The following is a 23,118-nucleotide window of genomic DNA, read 5'->3' as shown; positions in this document are numbered from 1 at the left end:
TTCTAGGGGAAGGTAAGCTAGCTTAGCTGAGTTGGAGGATTGTGATTGGTGTATGTTAGGATTCCTTGCCAGGTGTTTCCCAGATGTGCAGTCTACTTGGGTTTAGATTCAACGTGTGGGTGAGGGGCAGCCTTCATTTTGAGGGTCCCAGTGTGTGTATTGTCCTTCTTGTTTGTCAAAGTAATGTTTCCATCTGTAATCAGATGAGCACTTTATAAAACAGATTAAAGGCTTTTTTTTTTTCTTTTTTTGGCTGGACCCAAGGCATGTGGAAGGTCCAGGACAGGGACTGAACCTATGCCACAGCAGCAATGCAAGCCACTGCTGTAACAAAGCCAGATGCTTACCCTCTGCACCACAAGAGAACTTTTTTTTTTTTTTTAGTTCTTAAACAGAAGATACTGTGATTTCTGTAAAGAGAGGGACACTTAGACTTTTTATAAAGTAATTTTTTTTTTACTTTTTAAAATTATAGTTGATTTATAACATTTGCCAATTTCTGTTGTATAGCAAAGTGACTCAGTTATATATATACATAAGTTCTTTTTTATATTCTTTTCCATCATGGTCTGTCCCGGGAGATTGGATATAGTTGTTGTGCTGTACAGTAGAACCTTGTTATTTATCCATTCTAAATGTAATAGTTTGCATGTGCAAACCCCAAACTCCCTGTCCCTACCTCTCCATCCCCCTCGCCTTTGGTAACCATAAGTCTGTGATCCATGTCTGTGGGTCTGTTTCGTAGATGAGTTTATTTGTGCCGTATTTTAGATTCCACATATAAGTGATAACATAGGGTATTTGTCTTTCTCTTTCTGACCTACTTCACTGAGTATGAGAGTCTTTCATTGCAGCCATGTTGCTGTGAATGGCATTATTTAATTCCTTTTTATGGCTGAGTAGTGTTCCTTTATATGTGCCACATCTTCTTAATCCATTCATCTGTCAGTGGACATTTAGGTTGTTACCATGTCTTGGCTATTATGAATAGTGTTGCTATGAACAGAGGGCATATTGTCTGGATATATGCCCAGGAGTAGGATTGCTGGATCATATGGTAATTCTATTTTTAATTTTATGAGGCATCTCCCTGCATACTGTTTTCCATAGTAGTTGTGCCACCTTGCATTCCCACCAGCAGTGTAGGAAGGTTGCCTTTTGTCCACATCCTCACCCTCTTCAGGTTTTTTAATTTGTAGACTTTTTGATGATGGCCATTCTGACCTGTGTGAGATGGTACCTCATTCATTTCTCTAATAAATTAGTGATGTTGAACATCTTTTCATATGCCTACTGGCCATCTGTATGTCTTTGGAGAAATGTCCACTTAGGTATTCTGCCCATTTTTTTGTTGTTGTTGACTTGTGTGGGTTGTTTGTATATTTTGGAGATTAAGCCCTTGTCAGTTGCATTATTTGCAAAATATTTTATCCCATTCCTTAGGTTATCTTTTCTTTTTTTTTCATTTTTATTTTCTTTTTTGGCTGCCCCATGGCATATGGAGTTTCGCAGCTAGGGATCAGACCCAAGCCGTAGTTGTGACCTATGCTGCAACTGTGGCAATGCCAGATCTGTGCTGGGCCAGAGAGCAAATCTGTGTCCAGGTGCTGCAGAGATGCCATTGATCCCACTGTACCACTGCAGCAACTCTTGTCTTTTCCCTTTTTTAATGGTTTCCTTTGCTGTGCAAAAGCATTTTAATTCGATTAGGTGCCATTTGTTTATTTTTGCTTTTATTTCTATTGCCTTGGAAGGCTGACCTAAGAAACAGTCATATGATTTATGGCAGACAATGTTTTGCCTATGATCTCTTCTAGGAGTTTTATGGTGTCGTGTTTTATGTTTAAATCTTTAAGCCATTTTGAATTTACTCTTGTACATGTGTGAGGATGTGTTCTAATTTCATTGATTTACGTGCAGCTGTCTACCTTTTCCAGCACCACTTGCTGAGAGGACTCTCCTTGTACCATTTCATATTCTTGCATGCATTGTTGAAGATCATTTGACTGTAGGTGTGTGGGTTTATTATTTCTAGGCTCTCTATTCTGTTCCATTGATCCATAGGTCTGTTTGTATACCAAAACCACACTGTATTGATTATTATAGCTTTGTAGTATTGTCTGGGAGAGTTATGCTTCCTGCTTAGTTTTTTTTCCTCAGGATTGCTTTGGCAATTCTTTTTTTTTTTTTTTTAAATGTTTCCATATGAATCCTTTGGATTATTTGTTTTAGTTCTGTGGAAATTGTCATGGGTAGCTAGATAGGGATCACATTAAATATATAGATTGCTTTGGTTAATATTGTCATTTTAACAATATTCTTTCAATCCAGGAGCCTGGGATATCTTTCCATTTATTTGTTTTTATTTTTATTTTTGTCTTTTAAGGGCCACACCCATGACCTATGGAAGTTCCTAGGCTTGGGGTCGAATCAGAGCTGAAGCTGCTGGCCTACACCACAGCAACACCAGATCCAAGCCATGTCTGCAACCTACCCTCCTGCTCATGGCAATGCCAGATCCTTAACCCGCTGAGTGGGGCCAGGGATCAAAACTCATCCTCATGGATACTAGTTGGGTTCCTAACCCACTGAGCCACAATGGGAACTCCAAAGTAATTTTATTTTTTTTTGCATAAAATTTTTAAGAAAAATTTTAGCAGTGGGTTTTTGAACCCAAAATTCTGGAATGTTATCCTTCACCTGAAAAACAACTCAGTTGGCTCAAAAGGTTCTATTATATTTATTCTTCTCCTGAATATAATTAATAGTGATAATTTTACATTTGTATAGTACTCTGAAATACTACCCCATGATGTCATTGCTCTTAATTATGATCCTTCAAGGAGAAAGTTAGGAGTTATTTTTATTTAGCAGGTGAGTAAGCCCAAGTTTAGAGAGATTGGTACTCTGCACTCACACTTTAGTTAATGGGAGAATTGGAGTCCTGTCTTCCTGACTCTCATAGAATACACTTTCTACTGTTGTGAAGATAAATTGCTTAGTGAGGCATGTAGGGTTATACTACATATACATGTGTCTAAATGTATATTATGTATGTAAATAAGTATACACATGTGTATTCTAATATATTTTTGACACAATAATTGTTATTAAAAGTTGTCTTATGGAGTTCGCTGGTGGCTCAGCAGATTAATGATCTGGCATTGTCACTGCTGTGGCTCTGTTCACTGCTGTGGCATGGCTTTGGCCCAGGAACTTCTGCATGCTGTGTTTTTTTGGCCTTGCCAAAAAAAGTTGTCACAACATTAGCCTTGGTAATTAAATATATTAATTTGTTGACCCTCCTTTCCTCTGTGAACAACAGCTGAATTTGTGAACAATGGCTAAATTTGGAAAAGGAATCCAGAAGCAAATATAGAGGCAATAAGACCTGTGACAACTGGTGAATATAAAATAAAAATGTTCTTTTTTTAAGAACAATTTGTTACAAAAAGGACAACATATAGATTCCATCTAGTAATCATCAACTATATTCTCTACATTTCTTTAAAGATTAATTGCCAACTTTAAGAGCAGAAGGACTTTTATCCCCATGTCTCTAACATAGGAGGGGTCTGAGCTATGACATTTGGTGAAGACAAGTCTGCCAAGTACAAATGTTTTACACAATAACTGCACACATGGGTAAAATGCTTTTGAAAAACAATGCTTTATTTCAAAAGCAAATGTTTCATTCTTCTTTGACATTTACGAATTGCCAGCTGCTTAGAATTGGATGCATTGCTTTAAAAAAATCAAAAAATTATACACTAGTATAGTATATGTTTGGGATTTCAACATACTCATGAATCATGACATTGGAAATCATCATTCCTAGTTTTGACATTTAATAAATGCTAAATGAATGATCATCCATTACATACCAGCAGAGATGCTGAATGTTAAATCTGGGAGATAGTTAGACCTCTATTTTCAGATATCTAAAACAACACTAAATTCACAATTTTATGTTTGCTCTCCTATCTTTAGTGAAGAAAAGGGTCCTTTTAAAATACTGCTAGATAACATAGCTAATGAAACTGCTTCATTTTATTGAAATGTCTGCACAAGACATAGCAGGTTAAAATTAAACTGTCGCCAGCTTTCGCATGCAGTACAGATTTCTCTTGACAGTGGTGGTAACCTCCACAGGCATTGAGACTGGCGGGAGGGCAGATATGTCCAAGTGTGGGAAGTACACTCGATAATGAAAGGGAGAGTGTTCTGTGGGACGCATGTACACAGCATACGTCAACAAAGAAAATACTGCTTTTTTTATCCATGAATTTCATTTTTAACTGTTTATTGACTTAATCCATTTTGCTCAAAAGCTAAGACAACAGAGCATAGAAACTTAATAGATATTGTTCCTAGGCTAACACTAGAAAATGGTATATTTCATTAATTTCAAGATGTTTTATTCAGGTTTTAATAACATCACTGCTATCAGGGTATGTCATATAATGCATGACTAAAAGGATAACATTTTTTCTTTTTTAGTGGCACATTAAGTAATTGCGTGCTTAACTATTCCTGGTATCTTCAATTGAATGAAAATTAGCACAATGTAAAGGTCTTTATCAAGTTTTGAACCTCCTTTTGAAACACAGGTGTTGACAGGGTATATAGACTAATGAGTGTGCCTGTCTCCTGCACTGAGTGTTGGCCTGAAATCAAGGCAGAATTTTCACTTAATGTTGTTAGCTTTGGAGACAGATGTATAACAAGAAATAATTAGGAAATCAGCTACATTTAAATAAGGAAACCCCAGCCTAGATTTGTTAGAGTTTTATCTGAGTTTGCAAAGCTAAAAGCAGGATCACACATAGAACCCATCTTTCTTAGTTTTAGTTTTCCTATCATTTTATCTCTCTCTAAGTATAGTTGATTTATAATGTTGTATTAATTCCTGCTGTACAGTGTTGTGTGTGTGTAAAAAGAATGTGTATATGTGTACATTAAATTTTTTCCGTTATGGTTTATCATAGGACATTGAATATAGTTCTCTGTGCTATATATATAGTAGAATCTTGTTTATTACCTCCATATGTAATAGCTTACATCTGCTACCCCCAACCTCCTACTGCATCCCTCCCCAACCCTTTCCCCCTTGGCAACCATAAGTCTGTTCTCCTTATCCATGAATCTTCTGTTTTGTAGTTAGGATTTTTGGGTCATATTTTAGATTCCACATATAAGTGATATCATAAGTATTTGTCTTTCTGATGTGCTTCACTTAGTATGATAATCTTTAGTTGCATCCATGTTGCTGCAAAGGGCATTATTTTGTTTGTTAAGGCTGAGCAGTACTACGTGTGTGTGTGTGTGTGTGTGTGTGTTTGTGTGTGTATACCACATCTTCCCTAGCTATTCATTTGCTGATGGACATTTAGGTTGTTTCCATATCTTGGCTATTGTGAATAATGCTGCTGTGAACATAGGGGTGCATGTATCTTTTTGAATTGTAGTTTTGTCTGAGTCTATGTCCAGGAGTGGGGTTGCTGGATTGCATGGTAACTCTACCTTAGTTTCCTAAGGAACCTCCATACTGTTTTCCATAGTGGCTTTACCAACTTGCATTCACACTAGCAGTGTAGGGAGGGTTCCCTTTTCTCCACACCCTCTCCAACTTTTGTTATTTGTGGACTTTTTGATGACGGCCATTCTGACTTGTGTGAGGTGGTACCTCACCGTAGTTTTGTTTGTTTGTTTGTTTGTTTTTTGGTCTTCTTAGGGCCACACCCGTGGCATATGGAGGTCCCAGGCTAGGAGTTGAATTGGAGCTGTAGCCTCCAGCCTGCGCCACAGCCCCAGCAATGACAGATCCGAGCCACGTTTATGACCTACAACCACAGCTCTTGGCAATGGCGGATCTTTAACCCACTGAGTGAGACCAGGGATCAAACTTGTGTCCTCATGGATACTAGTCAGATTCGTTTCTGCTGAGCCAGGACTCCTCACTGTAGTTTTTTTTTTTTTTTTTTTTTTTTTTAATTTTAGGACCACACCTACAGCATGTGGAAGTTCCCATGCTAGGGATTGAATTGGAACTGCAGCTACAGGCCTATACCGTAGACACATTGGATTTGAACCAGGTCTTTGACCTACACCACAGCTCATGGCAACCCCAGATCCTCAGCCCCAATGAGTGAGGCCGGGGATAAAGCCTGTATCCTTATGGATACTAGTTGGGTTTGTTACACCTGCACCACAAAGGGGAACTCCCTCATTGTAGCTTTGATTTGTGTTTCTCTAATAATTAGTGATATTGAGCATTTTTTCATCTGCCTATTGGCCATTTATATTTCTTTTTTGGAGAAATGTCTGTTAGGTCTTCTGTCCATTTTTCAGTTGAGTTTGTTTTTTTGTTGTTCACTTGTATGAGTTGTTTTTATATTTTGAGATTAAGTCCTTGTCAGTTGCATCATTTGTAAATACATGCTCCCATTTTGTTTTTTTTGTTTTTTTTTTTTGCCTTTTTGCCTTTTCTAGGGCCGCTTCCCGAGGCATATGGAGGTTCCCAGGCTAGGGGTCGAATCAGAGCTGTAGTCACCGGCCTACGCCAGAGCCATAGCAACGTGGGATCCGAGCCACGTCTGCAACCTACACCATAGCTCACGGCAACGCCGGATCCTTAACCCACTGAGCAAGGGCAGGGATCGAACCTGCAACCTCATGGTTCCTAGTCGGATTCCTCAACCACTGCACCATGACGGTAACTCCCCATTTTGCTTTTTAATGGTTTCTTTTGCTGTGGACCTAAGTTTGATTAGGTCCAATTTGTTTATTTTTGTGTTTATTTCTTTGTGTGTGTGTGTGTGTGTGTGTTTAGGGCCACACTCAAAGTATCTGGAAGTTCCCAGGCTAGGGTTCCAGCTGGAGCCGCAGCTGCCAGCCTATACCACAGCCACAGTAACACCAGTTATGAGCCATGTCTGCATCCTACACCACAGCTCACAGCAATGCCAGATCTTTAACCCAAAGATTGAGACCAGGGATTGAACCTCCATCCTCATGGATAGTAGTCAGATTCATTATTGCTGAGTCACAATGGGAACTCCTTTGCTACAATTTTAAAAGATAGATTTTTTTTTACATTCCCTTTCTGATACTTCATTGATATTTCATTGTGTAAAGGAATGCAACCAGTTTCTGTATATTATTCTTTTTTTTTCCAGTTGACTTCATTTTATTTTTTATTTTTTTGAAATTTTCTAGTAGCCCTATTTTATTTTATTTTTTATTTATTTATTTTTTTTATTTTCCCACTGTACAGCAAGGGGGTCAGGTTATCCTTACATGTATACATTACAATTACATTTTTCCCCCAGCCTTTCTTCTGTTGCAACATGAGTATCTAGACAAAGTTCTCAATGCTATTCAGCAGGATCTCCTTGTAAATCTATTCTAAGTTGTGTCTGATAAGCCCAAACTCCCGATCCCTCCCACTCCCTCCCCCTCCCATCAGGCAGCCACAAGTCTCTTTTCCAAGTCCATGATTTTCTTTTCTGTGGAGATGGTCATTTGTGCTGGATATTAGATTCCAGTTATGAGTGATATCATATGGTATTTGTCTTTGTCTTTCTGGCTCATTTCACTCAGTATGAGGTTCTCTAGCTCCATCCATGTTGCTGCAAATGGCATTATGTCATTCTTTTTTATGGCTGAGTAGTATTCCATTGTGTATATATACCACCTCTTCTGAATCCAATCCTCTGTCGATGGACATTTGGGTTGTTTCCATGTCTTGGCTATTGTGAATAGTGCTGCAATGAACATGCGGGTGCACGTGTCTCTTTTAAGTAGAGTTTTGTCCGGATAGATGCCCAAGAGTGGGATTGCGGGGTCATGTGGAAGTTCTATGTATAGATTTCTAAGGTATCTCCAAACTGTTCTCCATAGGGGCTGTACCAGTTTCCATTCCCACCAACAGTGTAGGAGGGTTCCCTTTTCTCCACAGCCCCTCCAGCACTTGTTATTTGTGGATTTATGAATGATGGCCATTCTGACTGGTGTGAGGTGATATCTCATGGTAGTTTTGATTTGCATTTCTCTTATAACCAGCGATGTTGAGCATTTTTTCATGTGTTTGTTGACCATCTGTATATCTTCTTTGGAGAAATGTCTATTCAGGTCTTTTGCCCATTTTTCCATTGATTGATTGGCTTTTTTGCTGTTGGGTTGTATACGTTGTTTATATATTCTAGAGATGAAGCCCTTGTTGGTTGCATCATTTGAAACTATTTTCTCCCATTCTGTAAGTTGTCTGTATATTATTCTTATATCCTGCTACCTTGCTGAATTCATTGATCAGATCTAGTAGTTTTTTTTGTTGTTGTTGTTGTCTTTTTGCTATTTCTTTGGGCCACTTCTGCGGCATATGGTGGTTCCCAGGCTAGGGGTCTAATCAGAGCTATAGCCGCCGGCCTATGCCAGAGCCACAGCAACGCGGGATCCGAGTCGCATCTGCAACCTACACCACACCTCACGGCAACATCGGATCCTGAACCCACTGAGCAAGGCCAGGGATCGAACCCGCAACCTCATGGTTCCTAGTCAGATTCGCTAACCACTGCTCCATGACAGGAACTCCTGTTTTGTAAATTCTTTTGTATCATTTAAAAAATTAGATTCCACATATTAGTGACCTCATAGATATTTGTCTTTCTCTTTATGACTTTAGTATGATAATCTCTGATTGCATCCATGTTGCTGTGAATAGCATTATTTTACTGTCTTTTATGGCTGAGTAATATTCCATTGTATATATGTACCACATCTTCTTTATCCATTCCTCTGTTTATGGACATTTAGGTTGCTTCCGTGTCTTGGCTATTGTGAATAGTGCTGCTGTGAATGCTGGGGTGCGTGTATCTTTTTGAATTATGGTTTTCTCTGGATATGTGCCCAGGAGTGAGATTGCTGGGTCATACAGTAATTCTATTTTTAGTTTTTTTAGGGAACCTGCATATTGTTCTCCATAGTGGTTGCACCAGCATATGTTCTCACCAGCAGTGTATGGGTGTTCCCTTTCTCCACACCCTCTTGAGCATTTATTGTTTGTAAACTTTGTGATGATGAACATTCTGGCAGTGTGAGGTGATACCCCATGTTGTTTTGATTTGCATTTCTTGAATAATTAGTGAGGTTGAGTATTTTTTTCATGTGCTTTTTGGCCATCTGTTTGTCATCTTTGGAGAAATGTCTCTTTAGATCTGATATTTTAATTGGGTTGTTTGTTTTTTTGATATAGAGCTGTATGAGATGTTTGTATATTTTTTTAATGTTTTTTTTTTGTCTCCCCAATACATCATTTGTTTTTCAACTGTACAGCATGGTGACCTCGTTACACATACATATATACATTCTTTTTTCTCACATTATCATGCTCCATCATAAGTGACTAAACATTTCCCAATGCTACACAGCAGGGTCTCATTGCTAATCCATTCCAAAGGCAGTAACTTCTGTTAACCCCAAGCTCCTAATCCATCCCACTCCCTCCCCCTCCCTTTTGGCAACCACAAGTCTGTCCTCCAAGTCCATGATTTTCTTTTCTGTGGAAAGGTTCATTTGTGCTGTCTATTAGATTCCAGATATACGTGATATCATATGATATTTGCCTTTCTCTTTCTGACTTACTTCACTCAGTATGAGAGTCTCTAGTTCCATCCATGTTGCTATAAATGGCATTATTTCGTTCTTTTTTATGGCTGAGTAGTATTCCATTGTGATATATACCACATCTTCTTAGTCCAGTCATCTGTCGATGGACGCCTGGGTTGTTACCATGGTGTCATTCTTCTATATGTAGCTGTTTAGTTTTCCTAGCACCACTTATCGAAGACACCGTCTTTTCTCCATTGTATATTCTTTCCTCCTTCATCATAGATTAATTGGCCACATGTGTGTGGATATATTTCTTGGCTCTCTGCTGTTCCACTGATTTCTGTTTCTATTTTTGTGCCAGTACCATACTGTTTTGATGAGTGCAGTTTTGTAATATAGTCTGAAGTCAGGGAGTCTGATTCCTCCAGTTTCATTTTTCTTTCTCAAGATTGCTTTGGATATTTGAGGTATTTTGTTTCCATACAGACTTCATCTTTGATGTTTTTCATTGGTGTCTTTAGAGTTTTCAGAGGTCATTTGCCTCTTTAGGTAGGTTTATTCCTAGGTATTTTATTCTCTTTGATGTAACAGTAAATGGGGCTGTTTCTTTAATTTCTTTTTCTGACCTTTCATTGTTAGTGTATAGGAATGCAAGAGATTCTGTGTATTAATTTTGTATCCTGCAACTTTACTGAATTCATTGATGAGCTCTAGCAGTTTTCTGGTAGTATCTTTAGATTTTTCTGTATATGGTTATCATGTCATCTGGAAATAATAACAGTTTTACTTCTTTCCAATTTGGATTTATTTTATTTCTTTTTCCTCTCTGATTGCCATGGCTAGGACTTCTGAAACTATGTTGAATAATGGTGGTGAGGAGGAATATCTTTGTCTTGTTCCTGATGTTAGTGGAACTTCTTTCAGCTTTTCACCGCTTGAAAATGATGTTACTGTATGTTTGTCATATATGGCCTTTATTGAGGTAGATTCCCTCTTTGCCCAGTGTCTGGAGAGTTTTTATCATAAATGAGTGATGAATTTTGTCAAAAGCTTTTTCAGCATCCCTTGAGATGACTATACAGTTTTTATTTTTGTATTTGTTGATGTGGTGTCTAACATTGAATAATTTGTGCAAATTGAAAATTCCTTCTATCCCTGGGATAAATCCCTCTTGATCATGGTATATGATCCTTTTAATGTATTGTTGAATTTGATTTGCTGTTACTTTGTTTAGGATTTTTGCATTTATGTCTATCAGTGATATTGGCCTGTAATTTTCTTCTTCTTCTTCTTCTTTTTTTTTTTTTTTGTATTTTACAGGGCCACACCAGCGGCATGTGAAGGTTCCCAGGTTAGGGGTCTAATTGGAGCTGTAGCTGCCGGCCTTCGCCAGAGCCACAGCAATGCAGGATCCAAGCCGCGTCTGTGACCTACACCACAGCTACAGCTGCTAGCCTATGTCACAGCCACAGCAACGCCAGATCCTTAACCCACTGAGAAAGGCCAGGGATCGAACCCGCAACCTCATGGTTCCTAGTCAGATTCATTAACCACTGAGCCACGACGGGAACTCCTGGCCTGTTATTTTCCTTCCTTCCTCCCTCCCTCCCTTCCTTCTTTCTCTTTGCCCTGTTTTGGTATCAACATGATGGTGGTGTCATAGAATAAGCTTGGGATTGTTACTTCGTCAGCAACTTTTTGGAAGAGTTTCAGAAGAATAGGTGTTATTTCTTCTATAAATGTTTGATAAAATTTGCCTGTTAAGCCATCTGGTCTTGGACTATGTTGGAATTTTTAAAATCAGATTCAGTACTTGTGATTGAACTATTCATATTGTGTCTTTCTTCCTGACTGAGACCTGGAACATTGTTCCTTTCTAAGAATTTGTCCCTTTCTTATAGGTTGTCCATTTTATTGGCATATGGTTGTTTGTAGTAGCCTCTTCTGATACTTTATATTTCTGTGGTGTCAGTTGTAATTTTTCCTTTTTCACTTCTAATTTTATTGTTTTGAGCCCAGCCCCTTTTTTTCTTGGTGAGTCTGGCTAAAGGTTTATCAATTCTGTTTATCCTTTCAAAGAACCTATTCTTGGTATTATTGATTTTTTTTTAACCTATTAGTTTTTAAATCAGTATTTTATTTATTTTATCTCTGAGCTTTATTATCTTTTTCCTTCTACTGACTTTAGGTTTTGTTTGTTCTTTTTCTTATTCTTTTAGGTGGTAGATTAGATTATTTGAGATTTTTCTTTCTTTCTTTTTTTGTCTTTTTAGGGCTGCACCTGCAGCATATGGAGGTTCCCAGGCTAGGGGTCAAATTGGAGCTGTGGCCACTGGCCACAGCCACAGCAACGCTAGATCCGAGCTGTGTCTGTGACCTACACCACAGCTCATGGCAGTGCCAGATCCTTAACCCATTGAGTGAGGCCAGGGATCAAACCTGCATCCTTGTGGGTACTAGTCAGATTCACTTCCCCTGAGCCCCAATGGGAACTCCTTTGTGTGGTTTTTGAATGGGAGTGACCTTTTCTTTTTTTCCCCTTATCTCTTCGTGGTTTAAAACAGGGAGCCAATGCTTTATTAATTATTTGGTAGAATTATTATGTATGTGTGTTTAATGAATATATTTATATGTCTGTGTATCCTATAACAAATAATACTCTCTTATCACAAGGGGTGGTGTGAGGTTAGCTCTGCCATCAGTTAGACATGTTATCTTGTCTAGAAGTGACTTAAACTCTCTAAACTTGTATATTTTCATCTGTTAAGTGATTTAGATCTAAATGGATGGTCTTTGTTTCTGCCTTTTGAAAAGGCCTGAGCCTGAACTTAATTACAACCCACGTAATGCAGTTCTTTGAGAGGAACAGAGGTGATTCACCCAGATCTGTTGCTTTCTAATAGAATTTAAAGAATTTAGATGTTAACAGGATTAGGGAAAAAAGAATTAGCACTTGTTGAGTGGCAAGCACCTTATGTTCATTATGTCATTTAATCCTTTGAAACCCCACTTGAGATAAGTAGATATTTTACATACTAGACAGTTGAGGGCTGGAAAGGGAAGGTTAAGTCATTTGCTCAAGGTTTAAAGCTGGTAAGGCTATCTTAGCTGTTAGGCTCTCCCACTGACACCAGTGCCTGAGCAGCTGTGCACATTGGTGCTTGTTTTCTTTTCTTTTTTTTTCTGTTTTGTGTGTGTGTGTGTGTGTGTGTGTTTTTAGGGCTGCACCCTTGGCACACATAAGTTACCAGGCTAGGGTTCGAATCGGAGCTACAGCTGCTAGCCTATGCCACAGCCACAGCAACACAGGGTCCGAGCCACGTCTGTGACTATCACCACAGCTTATGGCAACGCCAGATCGTTAGACAACTGAGCAAGGCCTGGCATTGAACCCCTGTCCTCATGGATACTAGTTGAGTTCATTACTGCTGAGCCACGACAGGAACTCCAGCTGTGTTTTCTTAATACTAGTTTTTCTCCAGACCATATTCTATTTACTCTAGACACTTTGGAGAAGAAAAAAGTTTTGGTTGAGTGTTCATATTCATCCTGGGTTTGAGCCCTCTCCCTTTCTCTCCTGGGTGATATTTCTATTTAAACATCATTGTAGCCAAAAAAATAATTCGTGGCTGTTATTGTGTTTATTTTTCTTGAGGTTATAACGTATCATGTATGCATATTTAAACAGCAAAGTTTTGTTTAACAAAATAGGAAAGAGAGGAAATTTATGGCAGATAAATGCATATTCTTATTACCTTGTTTCTCAATTTTGTGTATCAATTTGTGTATTTCCATGTGTTGAGTTAAGTGATGGTGTAAGTGGTTGTAGAAGCAGTAAAGACAACAGCTGTGACACACATGATGATGTACATATGTGTATTACATCTGCTATATATAGGTTACATATGTGTTTCTAAGTGCTTTATTATTATTATTATTTTTGGTCTTTTTGGGGCCGCACCCATAGCATATGGAGGTTCCCAGGCTAGGGGTCTAATCAGAGCTGTCGCTGATGGCCTGTGCCAGAGCCACAGCAACGTGGGATCCGAGCCGCGTCTATGACCTACACCACAGCTCGCAGCAACGCTGGATCCTTAACCCACTGAGCGAGGCCAGGGATTGAACCCGCAACCTCATGATTCCTAGTTGGATTCGTTTCTGCTGCCCACAACAGGAACTCCTCTAAGTGCTTTATTAATATTAGCTTTTTCAATCCTCTCAGTAACCCTTTGGAGGCAGGTAGCATTATTCTCTTCATTTTATAGATGATGAAATCAAGGCACAGAGAGGATAAGACACTTGCCTCAGGTCCCAGAGCTAGGATACATGCTTGCAGTTCTACATCTGAGTTCATTCTAATTTGTATTGTTAACCACTTAAATAGTTATTGAAATGTCTCTCAACTAATATGTATCTCCTTTCCTGGCATTCGGACTCACTGTACTTTCTGAGGGGGTATTAGTAACAGATTGTCTTCAAAGTAAATATGACTAGGCCTGGTAGGATTTTATGTCATTCAGTTGAATTATGGAAGTGTCCTCAAGGAACTAAGGCAATCCTTCTTATCAGGGGTTATTAACAATAATGTTTTTTAAATGCAGGTATTAAGGTATTATAGATTCATGAAGGTACTTTATTCTACAGAATGTCCTTGAAATGGAGATTTTTCCTATGATTAAATGCTGGCTGGTAGAGCAGATCATTTTGGATTAGAGCAGAGGAGGGATTTTTAAAAGGTTTGGCAGTAATAAGTAAAGCAAACATGTTTTCTATTTAGCAAGCAGTAATACTGGATTCTAAAATTGTATTTTGCTAGAAGAAAGTTTGAGCTAAAAAAGAGACATTTTTTTAAGTTTGAGGAAATTTTTATTGGTTAAGAAATAACACTGTGTATGTTTTAATGTCTTTATGTTAAGCTCAATGTATCCCCCTCTTTTTTTTTTTAGCTCTTCACCAAAGGACATGGATGAAAATGAAAGTAACCAGTCCCTGATGACAAGTAGCCAATATTCTAAAGAAGCTGTAAGAAAGCGTCAAGATTCACGGAATTCAGGAGGAAGTGATTCTTCTAGGTTTTCCAGGAAAAGTTTCAAGCTGGATTACAGACTCGAAGAAGATGTAACTAAATCAAAGAAAGGCAAAGATGGGAGATTTGTTAACCCTTGGCCAACGTGGAAAAATCTCTCTATTCCAAGTGTTCTCAGATGGCTAATAATGGAAAAAGATCACAGCAGTGTTCCATGTTCCAAAGAGGTAGCATTTGGCCTTTTTTTTTTTTTTGTCTTTTTTTTGCTATTTCTTTAGGCCGCTCCCGCGGCATATGGAGGTTCCCAGGCTAGGGGTCGAATCGGAGCTGTAGCCACTGGCCTACGCCAGAGCCACAGCAACGCAGGATCCGAGCCGCGTCTGCAACCTACGCCACAGCTCACGGCAACGCTGGATCGTTAACCCACTGAGCAAGGGCAGGGACCGAACCCGCAACCTCATGGTTCCTAGTCGGATTCGTTAACCACTGCGCCACGACGGGAACTCCCTGCATTTGGCCTTTTAAGTGCTATGTATTTGCTCTTTCATTTCTTTGTTTTTTAATTTGTTATTATATGTATTACATAATATGACACTTAAGTTAGTTAATTGAGCACTTACATATGATGTTCTGGGGACATGACATGAATAACGTGCCTTCAAGTTCATAGTTGAGCGGCAAAGTTCATGTGTGGATAACCAGCTCTGATCTGGTGGCAACTAGGGGTAGGAACGGAATATGTTAGAAGTACAGGAATGGAGGCAATTGATGCTGATTGATTGGATTGGAAATGACTTCACAGAGGAAGTGATATTTGAGCTGAGCCTAGAAAGATAAAAGGTATTTGGCAGTGGTTTTCCACCTGGAGAGATGGCATAAACAAGGTCACGAAGGTGAGAGTGCATGATGGGTTTCAGAAAGTAGTAGCCTGATGTGTTTGGAATATGAATTATGAGGATTAAGCCGAGTGCTTGGCTCCTCATCCTTGTATAAAGCTTCTAAAGCTGTAAAAGAAATTGTCAGATAACTTCCAGAACTTTAAAAATTATCGTAGGTTATTGGGTTTTAAACATGTTATAGTTAGGGAGTTCCTGTCATGGCTTAGCAGATTGAGAATCTGACTAATATCCACAAGGATATGGGTTCGATCTCTGGCCTTGCTCAGTGGCTTAAGGATCTGACATTGCCATGAGCTGCCGTGTAGGTCCCAGATGGCGCTCAGATCTGGCGTGGCTGTGGCCGTGGCATAGGCTGGCAGCTGCAGCTCTGATTTGACCCTAGCCTGGGAACTTCCATACACTGCAGGAGCGGCTGTAAAAAGAAAAAAAAGAAAGAAAAAAAAATGCTAGTTCTATTTAGGATGAAACTATTAATGTTTGGTCTACAGTGTAATAAGTGAGTGTTTTTTTTTTTTTTTGTAATGGCCACACCTGCAGCATACGGAAGTTCCCAGGCTAGAGGACTAATTGGAGCTGTAGGCACTAGCCTACGCCACAACCACAACACCACCAGATCCGAGCTGAGTCTTCGATCTACACACACTACATCCTCATGGATACTAGTTGGGTTCTTAACCCGCTGAGCCACAATGAGAAATCCTGGATGAATGAGATTTGGGCAAGAGTAGGTGGCTCCAATTGCAGTAGCACTTTTTTCTTCTTTCTCAGTTTCTTGATCCTCTCCATTTCCTACCTCTATTGGCTTTTTTCTTGCAACGACCTGTGTCCTGCAAGGCTTTGTGGGGAATGGAGAGAGAAGGAACCAGACAAGGGAAGTGGATGGGGCAAGAGTGGGTGCATCCCTGAAGGCTTGATCTGCACTGGGAAGAGGTGGGGGGGGCAGTGGGTGGCTGGGTGGTGGTGGTGGTAGATCTTTTTACTTGGTAAGTGTGTCCATTTTTCTTTAAAGGATATAGGATAAAAAGCCTGATATTATCACTTTGATGCTAAGGAACATTCACAGTATTAATCTTACTTAACAGAATTAATTAACATGAATAATACTTTCCCGACACTTTTAAAGAATGAGTTAGGATAATAATAGATAAAACATTATTCTGTATTTCAACTTCGTGGTTGGGAGGAACAGGAAAATTTTATCTTCTGGAGAACTGGTACGAAGAGAAACACAGAGTCAAGCTGTGAAAAGAAGGCTTTAGGGCAGGAGGCCAGGATGGGTAGGGTACATGTTGGGTAAAAATTTCTTCTTGGTTTTTGGGCCACTGTTGCTAAAAATATGGAAGTGATAGTAGTGTTTTTAGTTTTGTTTCCTTTCAGAGAGGGAAGTGAGTGAGCACATGAAGGTGGAAATACTTCTCTGCACTTGATGATTTGGAGATATTCTAGAAACTGGGGTTGAATTTCTGAGAACTCACCAGGCCAGTGTTCCTTAAACTCTTTTGTGTATTGGCCCCTCTTGAAAATCTGGTGAAAGCCATGGACCTCCTTCTTAGAGAAATATACATGCGCATGTAAACACATGGCCTTTTCTATACTTTTAGGGAGTCCATGGGCCCTCCAAAGCCTGCCCATTAATTCATTTGTTCATTTGGTAAGTATTTGAGTCACACTGTGCAAGGTGCTAGAGATAGAGCCATGAACAAAGCAGAAAGACACCCTAGCCTCTTTCGGCCTTAGGTCAAATGGAAGAGAGACAGTAAACAAGTAAATGATGTGAGATATTGAAAGATGATTAGTGCTTTGAGGAATAATAAGGCAGAGAAGGAACCTGGGGGGTGGGAGCTGTATTCTTTAATGAAGTGTAAGCCTTTTTTTTTTTTTTTCCTTCTTTTAAGGCAGAAGTTGTATGTCTTTTTTTGAGAAAATGTCAAAGGAAGTCTCAATATGAACCATCATGTAAAAGAGAAGACACCTTTGTCCTATTCCCATTTGTATTTTTTCTCATCTTTTACCTATATCTTGTTTCCCCATTGTTTCTAATGAAAGCCTAGAATTAGATTAAATGCATGTTGACGTCTGTTGCTTTCAGAGGTAACTGTAACTCCATATTAAATCTCTTTAAATTGCTCACATTATTAACTTCTGTAGTCTCCTAAATGTGATAGTTCTTCATTTTATGAAAAAAAATAATTCATAAAGAATACCTACTTCAGATCATTGGATCTGATCAGAGTTTACTCAGATTTCTGGCAGTTATTTTTGTTAGGCATTGGGAGACTAGAGTTTTATAAAACACAGCTTGCTGTTTTGGAAGGAGACAAGATAATATTATGCAGTTTATATCATGGTATATATAGGTATATGAATGTGAAAGCAATTTGGAAGAAACATCTAATTAAAGTATAAAATAACTAATAGAATAGGTCAGAACAAAATGAATACAGGCTATTAGCAGAGCTACATGATTAGGTTGCCTGGTCAGAAAACAGCACTTCTTTACTTGGGCCGTTCGTGCCGTTGGCTTTTTCTGGGCCATTGGAGCACGGAGCAGGCTTCAAGTTGTTCACGGGCTGTCATTGCTCTATGGTCTTGTAGTGGCTCTGTGACCTCATCTGATTGTTAGTGTTAGCGATCGTCACCAATAGTCAGGGGAAAGGAGGTGATGGGAGAATTTTAAAGAGGAAAGGAAGCAGAGTTTGATTAGTGGAAGGAGGCTGTGCTTATCAGTTGCTACTGTAGAAGTGAGAGGGGCATTCACACTGGAGTGGGAGACAGACAAGGGACTGAGGCCGCCCAGCATGGCCTGGTAGAAAAAAGCGGAACCCTGGGAGTCCAGGAACCAGGCTCAGGCTCACGATTCTTAATGGTGTGTGACTTTATTTCTATCACAGTCCTTCAGGGAACTCTTTTTTTTTTTTTTTTTTGATGGGGGGGGGCTCTATAAAATTAGGATAAGACAGTTTAGGTGACTGGGATTATTTAGAGATTCACAGGACACCTTTAAGTACTGATGTGTGATATTGAAGAATAGGATGCCCTTTGAGAAAATAAAACAATACTGCTTATTTTATATTTATACTGTAGTATGCTAATAGGCTGCTTTTTTATTTTTACCAAGGGAAAAAGAATACATGTATACCATTTTTAAAGTCATAGTCCTGGCGTTCCTTGGTGGCTCAGCAGAGTAAGGATCTGGTGGTGTCACTGCTGTGGCTGGTATTGCTGCTGTGGCACGGGTTCAATCCCTGGCTCTGGAACTTGCTTGTTAGCCAAAAAAAAAAAAATTTGTGGTACTGAAGGCTTATAAGAAAAATACCAGCCCCTAACCAGCCCCTGTGATCCAGTCCCCTCCCCAAAGGCAGGACTTTCAACCCTTTAAGTTGTTTCCTCTGCAGTTTACTTCTTTTCTTCTGATATTGTTGTGGTAAGAACACTCACCATGAAGTCTGCCCTCTCAGATTTGTTAAGCATGTGGTACATTATGGTTGACTGCAGGTACTGTGTTTTACAGCAGACCCCTGGAGCTGGCTCACCTCGACTAACTGAAGCTTTATACCCACTGACATTAACTCCCCATCTCCCTCTCCCCCCACCCCCTGGCACCTGCCACACCACTCTGCGATTCTGTGATCCTCTTTTAGAGACTTCAGCTATATGGAGGTGTCTTTCACTCTGTACCCTTTGCCCCCTTTCCCCTCTTATACTGGGAAGAGTTTGCACTGCTGTGGCTATGTCAGTATTTTTCATGAATGAACCACGCAGCATAGCATGGGCACGTCTCCTGTCTTACACACTTCTCTCCCTGAGGTTGAGCTTTATGTGTATGTGTGACTGATCATTTCCCTCCTGTGGCTTCTCAAGGGAGAGACCATTTTCCCCTGAGGTGGGAGACTTTCAGGTGTGGCAGCAATGGCTTTAACCTGCCTGACTGCCCTCCTGGGCCCCTTTGTCACCTCAGTATGGCCCTGTTTCCTGCGTCCTGCTCTGTATACTTTTTTGGATATTTTCTCGCTTTGGTGGAGTATATATTTTTTTTGAGGGGGGGGGGGTGCGCTCCTGCAGCGTGTGAAGGTTCCAAGGCTAGGTGTTGAATTGGAGCTGTAGCCACTGGCCTACACCACAGCCACAGCAACCTCAGATCTGAGCTTCATATGTGATCTTCACCACAGCTCACGGCAGCACCGTATCCTTAACTCACTGAGCAAGGCCAGGGATTGAACCTGCATTCTCATGAACGCTGAGCCATGTTAGGAACTCCTGGTGGAGTACATTCTTGATGAGCTTTCTGAAAGAGTACACAGGAAGTCAGTTTTTTGAGACTTTGCTTATCTGAAATGTCTTTTTCCTCACTCTTGATGGATAGTGTGGATATAGAATTTTAGTTTGGAAACTGTTTTCTCTCAGAATTTGAAAGCACTGCTTCCATGACCACCTTCTTAGCATTGCTGTAGAGAAGTTCTGTGCCCTTCTTTTTTTTTTTTTTTTTTGCCTTTTCTGGGGCCGCTTCTGTGGCACATGGAGGTTCCCAGGCTAGGGGTCGAATTGGAGCTGTAGCCAGCAGCCTACACCAGAGCCCCAGCAATGCGGGATCTGAGTGAGCTGTGTCTGCGACCTACACCACAGCTCACAGCAATACCAGATTCTTAACCCACTGAGCAAGGCCAGGGATCGAACCCCCAGCCTCATGGTTCCTAGTTGGATTCATTAACCACTGAGCGAGCCATGACGGGAACTCCAGTTCTGTGCCCTTTTTGATTCTCTGTGTGGGACCTTGGTTTTCTCTGCAGAAACTCTGAGGATCATCTCTTTGGCACCTGTGTTCTGAAATTTCAGTGGGATGTTTGTGGTTCTTTATTAATTCATCATTCTTGATGACAGGTGGGCCCTTTAGATGTGAAAATCTGTGGCCTTCAGTTCTTGGAAATTTTCTTGTCTATTTCTTTGAAAATCTTCTTGTCTCCATCTTTTCATTCTAAAATGACAACTAATATATTTGGGATCACCTAGATCAATCCTCTGTAATTGTATTTCATTTTTAAATTTTTTTTGTTTTGCTTTCTGAAAGGTTTCCTCAAGAATTTGTTTCATTTTTAGATCAGTATGTGTCAGTTTTATGTGATGGGTGAAAATGTCACAATATGAAAATGAAAAAAAGATTAGGAAATATGACTACCCTCTGATCTTAACTATTCATAAAGATGACATAATGTTGGGGGCGGGGGAGTCCCCTGGTGGCTCAGTGGGTTAAGGATCCAGTATTGTCACTGCTGTGGAATGGTTTTGATCCCTGGTCCAGGAACTTCTGTATGCTTGTGGGCATGCCCCCCCCCCCCAAAAAAAAGTCTAATGTTAGCAGTGGTTATGATCTCTGCACATTGACATAATTGATGGCTACTGTTCTTTATTTTTTCTACTTTCCAAACATTTTATGAAGGGCATTTTCTTCTATAATCGAGGAGTTTAAAAATATTAAGCCATTTTGATGGATCTTACACTCCTAATACAGATAGTATGGCAAGAATATAAAAAATTAGCATTAATAATTGAATTAGAGGTATTTTGATATCAATTCAGTGTTCATATATATCATCAAAATAAATATAAAAAGAAAAATTAAAATTTTTTTTTGTCTTTTTTTTTTTTTGTCTTTTTGCTATTTCCTTGGGCCGCTCCTGCGGCATATGGAGGTTCCCAGGCTAGGGGTCAAATCGGAGCTGTAGCCACCGGCCTACACCAGAGCCACAGCAACGTAGGATCCGAGCCGTGTCTGCAACCTACACCACAGCTCACGGCAATGCCGGATCCTTAACCCACTGAGCAAGGGCAGGGACCGAACCCGCAACCTCATGGTTCCTAGTCGGATTCGTTAACCACTGCGCCATGACAGGAACTCCTTTTTTTTTGTCTTTTTGCCTTTTCTAGGGCCGCTTCCCACGGCATATGGAGGTTCCCAGGCTAGGGAGGGGTCTAATTGGAGCTATAGCCGCTAGCCTACACCACAGCCACAGCAATGCCAGATCCGAGCCGCGTCTTCGACCTACACCACGGCTCATGGCAACGCCGTATCTTTAACCCGCTGAGCAAGGCCAGGAGTCGAACCTGCAACCTCATGGTTCCTAGTTGGATTCGTTAACCACTGCACCACGACGGCAACTTCTTAAATTTTTAATTTAAATCTGAGTTGCAAAATATAAACTTTCCTATGACTAGAAAAAAAAAAAGATACTTTCAGTTGGAAGAGAAGGATTTACTTGTCTTATTTAAGTAATTTCTTTTTAAGAAAATATGGTTTTAACAGATGTGCATTGCATCTTGCACACAAACACATACGCTTAATGTTAACAAGAATATGGGTTTCATTGTTTTATTTTTTTGGGAATATCAAGCTTTTTATTTTTTCCCCAATACATTATTTTTTTCCTACCGTACAGCATTGTGACCCAGTTACACATACATGTATACATCTTTTTTCTTACATTTTTGTGCTTCTTCATAAGCGACTAGACATAGTTCCCAGTGCTACACAGCAGGATCTCATTGCTAATCCATAGTTTCATTGTTTTAAAGTTCATATTATCTGTGCCATGGAAAGAGTTATGTTTTAGTGAAAAGAGTGTCTTTAGAGTCAGAAAACCCTGAGTCTACTCCCAATTGGATGCTCACCTACTGTATGACCTTGGCAACTTTCTTCATGCCCCCCTGCCTTGGTGTGGTTATCAAGTGGCGGTAATGTTTGGTTCATAGAGTACCTGATTTAATGTACTTAAGTACCTGGCAAAGAGTAGTGGTTGAATGAATGTTGGGATTTTTGCCTTTCCCCAAGTAAAGTAAAACACTAACTGGTATACTGGTTAATAGCAGCTGTAGTGCTTTTCCCATTTGTAGCTTTGAAAAAGGAAGACCAGCTAAGTCTTCTTTGATCTAGTAAGGAAAATGCCCAAATGATTGCTTGATTTCTTCACATAAGCAAGAATTTCCCCATTCTACATGCTTTTTCAAATTACATTGATTAGGATTAAAAATTAAAACTATTTTTCTTTTTGGAATCTCAATTTATAGGTGCTATTTCTTTGAGTTTCATGGACTAATAGTACTAGAGATCAAATTCTTTAAGCTACTCTTTTGTGATGAGCTTAGAAACAATATAGCATGAAGAAAGGACCTTGAAGAAAAGTGACTGCTTATTAATTCAGATGTCTTGTCAGTCCTTACCTAAAAGCGGCTTTGTTGAGATGTAATTCATGTATTATGCAATTGAGCTGTTCAAAGTGTACAGTTCAATGGTTTTTCAGTACAGAGTTGTGCAATTCTCACCACAATCTAATACATTTTTAATACCCCCAAAAAAATCCGTGTCCTTAGTCATCCTCCCCCCAATTCTCCACACTCTGGAAATCAGTATTTTAATACCTATTTTCTGTCTCTATGGATTTGCCTATTCCAGAAATTTCATATAAATTTCAAGGTATGATCCTTTTTTTTTTGGTGGGGGGCACATTTGTGGCACATGGAGGTTCCCAGGCTAGGGGTCTGATTGGAGCTGTAGCTGCCAGCCTACACCACAGTCACAGCAACGCCAGATCC

General features: G+C 39.7%; 1 protein-coding gene across 3 annotated transcripts in view; it reads left to right on the top strand.

The window, feature by feature from the left end:
• The window catches only part of NAPEPLD (N-acyl phosphatidylethanolamine phospholipase D), a 50,260-nt gene that overhangs the window by 11,704 nt on the left and 15,438 nt on the right, over nt 1–23,118 (top strand). For all 3 annotated transcript variants that reach the window (XM_047754181.1, XM_047754182.1, XM_047754183.1), the window contains exon 2: nt 14,556–14,862. In XM_047754181.1, coding sequence (XP_047610137.1) covers nt 14,556–14,862 — 307 coding nt within the window. The remainder of the gene's footprint in view (nt 1–14,555; nt 14,863–23,118) is intronic.

Source organism: Phacochoerus africanus, chromosome 11, assembly GCF_016906955.1.
Source record: "Phacochoerus africanus isolate WHEZ1 chromosome 11, ROS_Pafr_v1, whole genome shotgun sequence".
Taxonomy (NCBI): Eukaryota; Metazoa; Chordata; class Mammalia; order Artiodactyla; family Suidae; genus Phacochoerus; species Phacochoerus africanus.
The sequence above is the reverse complement of the archived record's forward strand: the minus strand, read 5'-3'. Positions and strand labels throughout refer to the sequence as shown.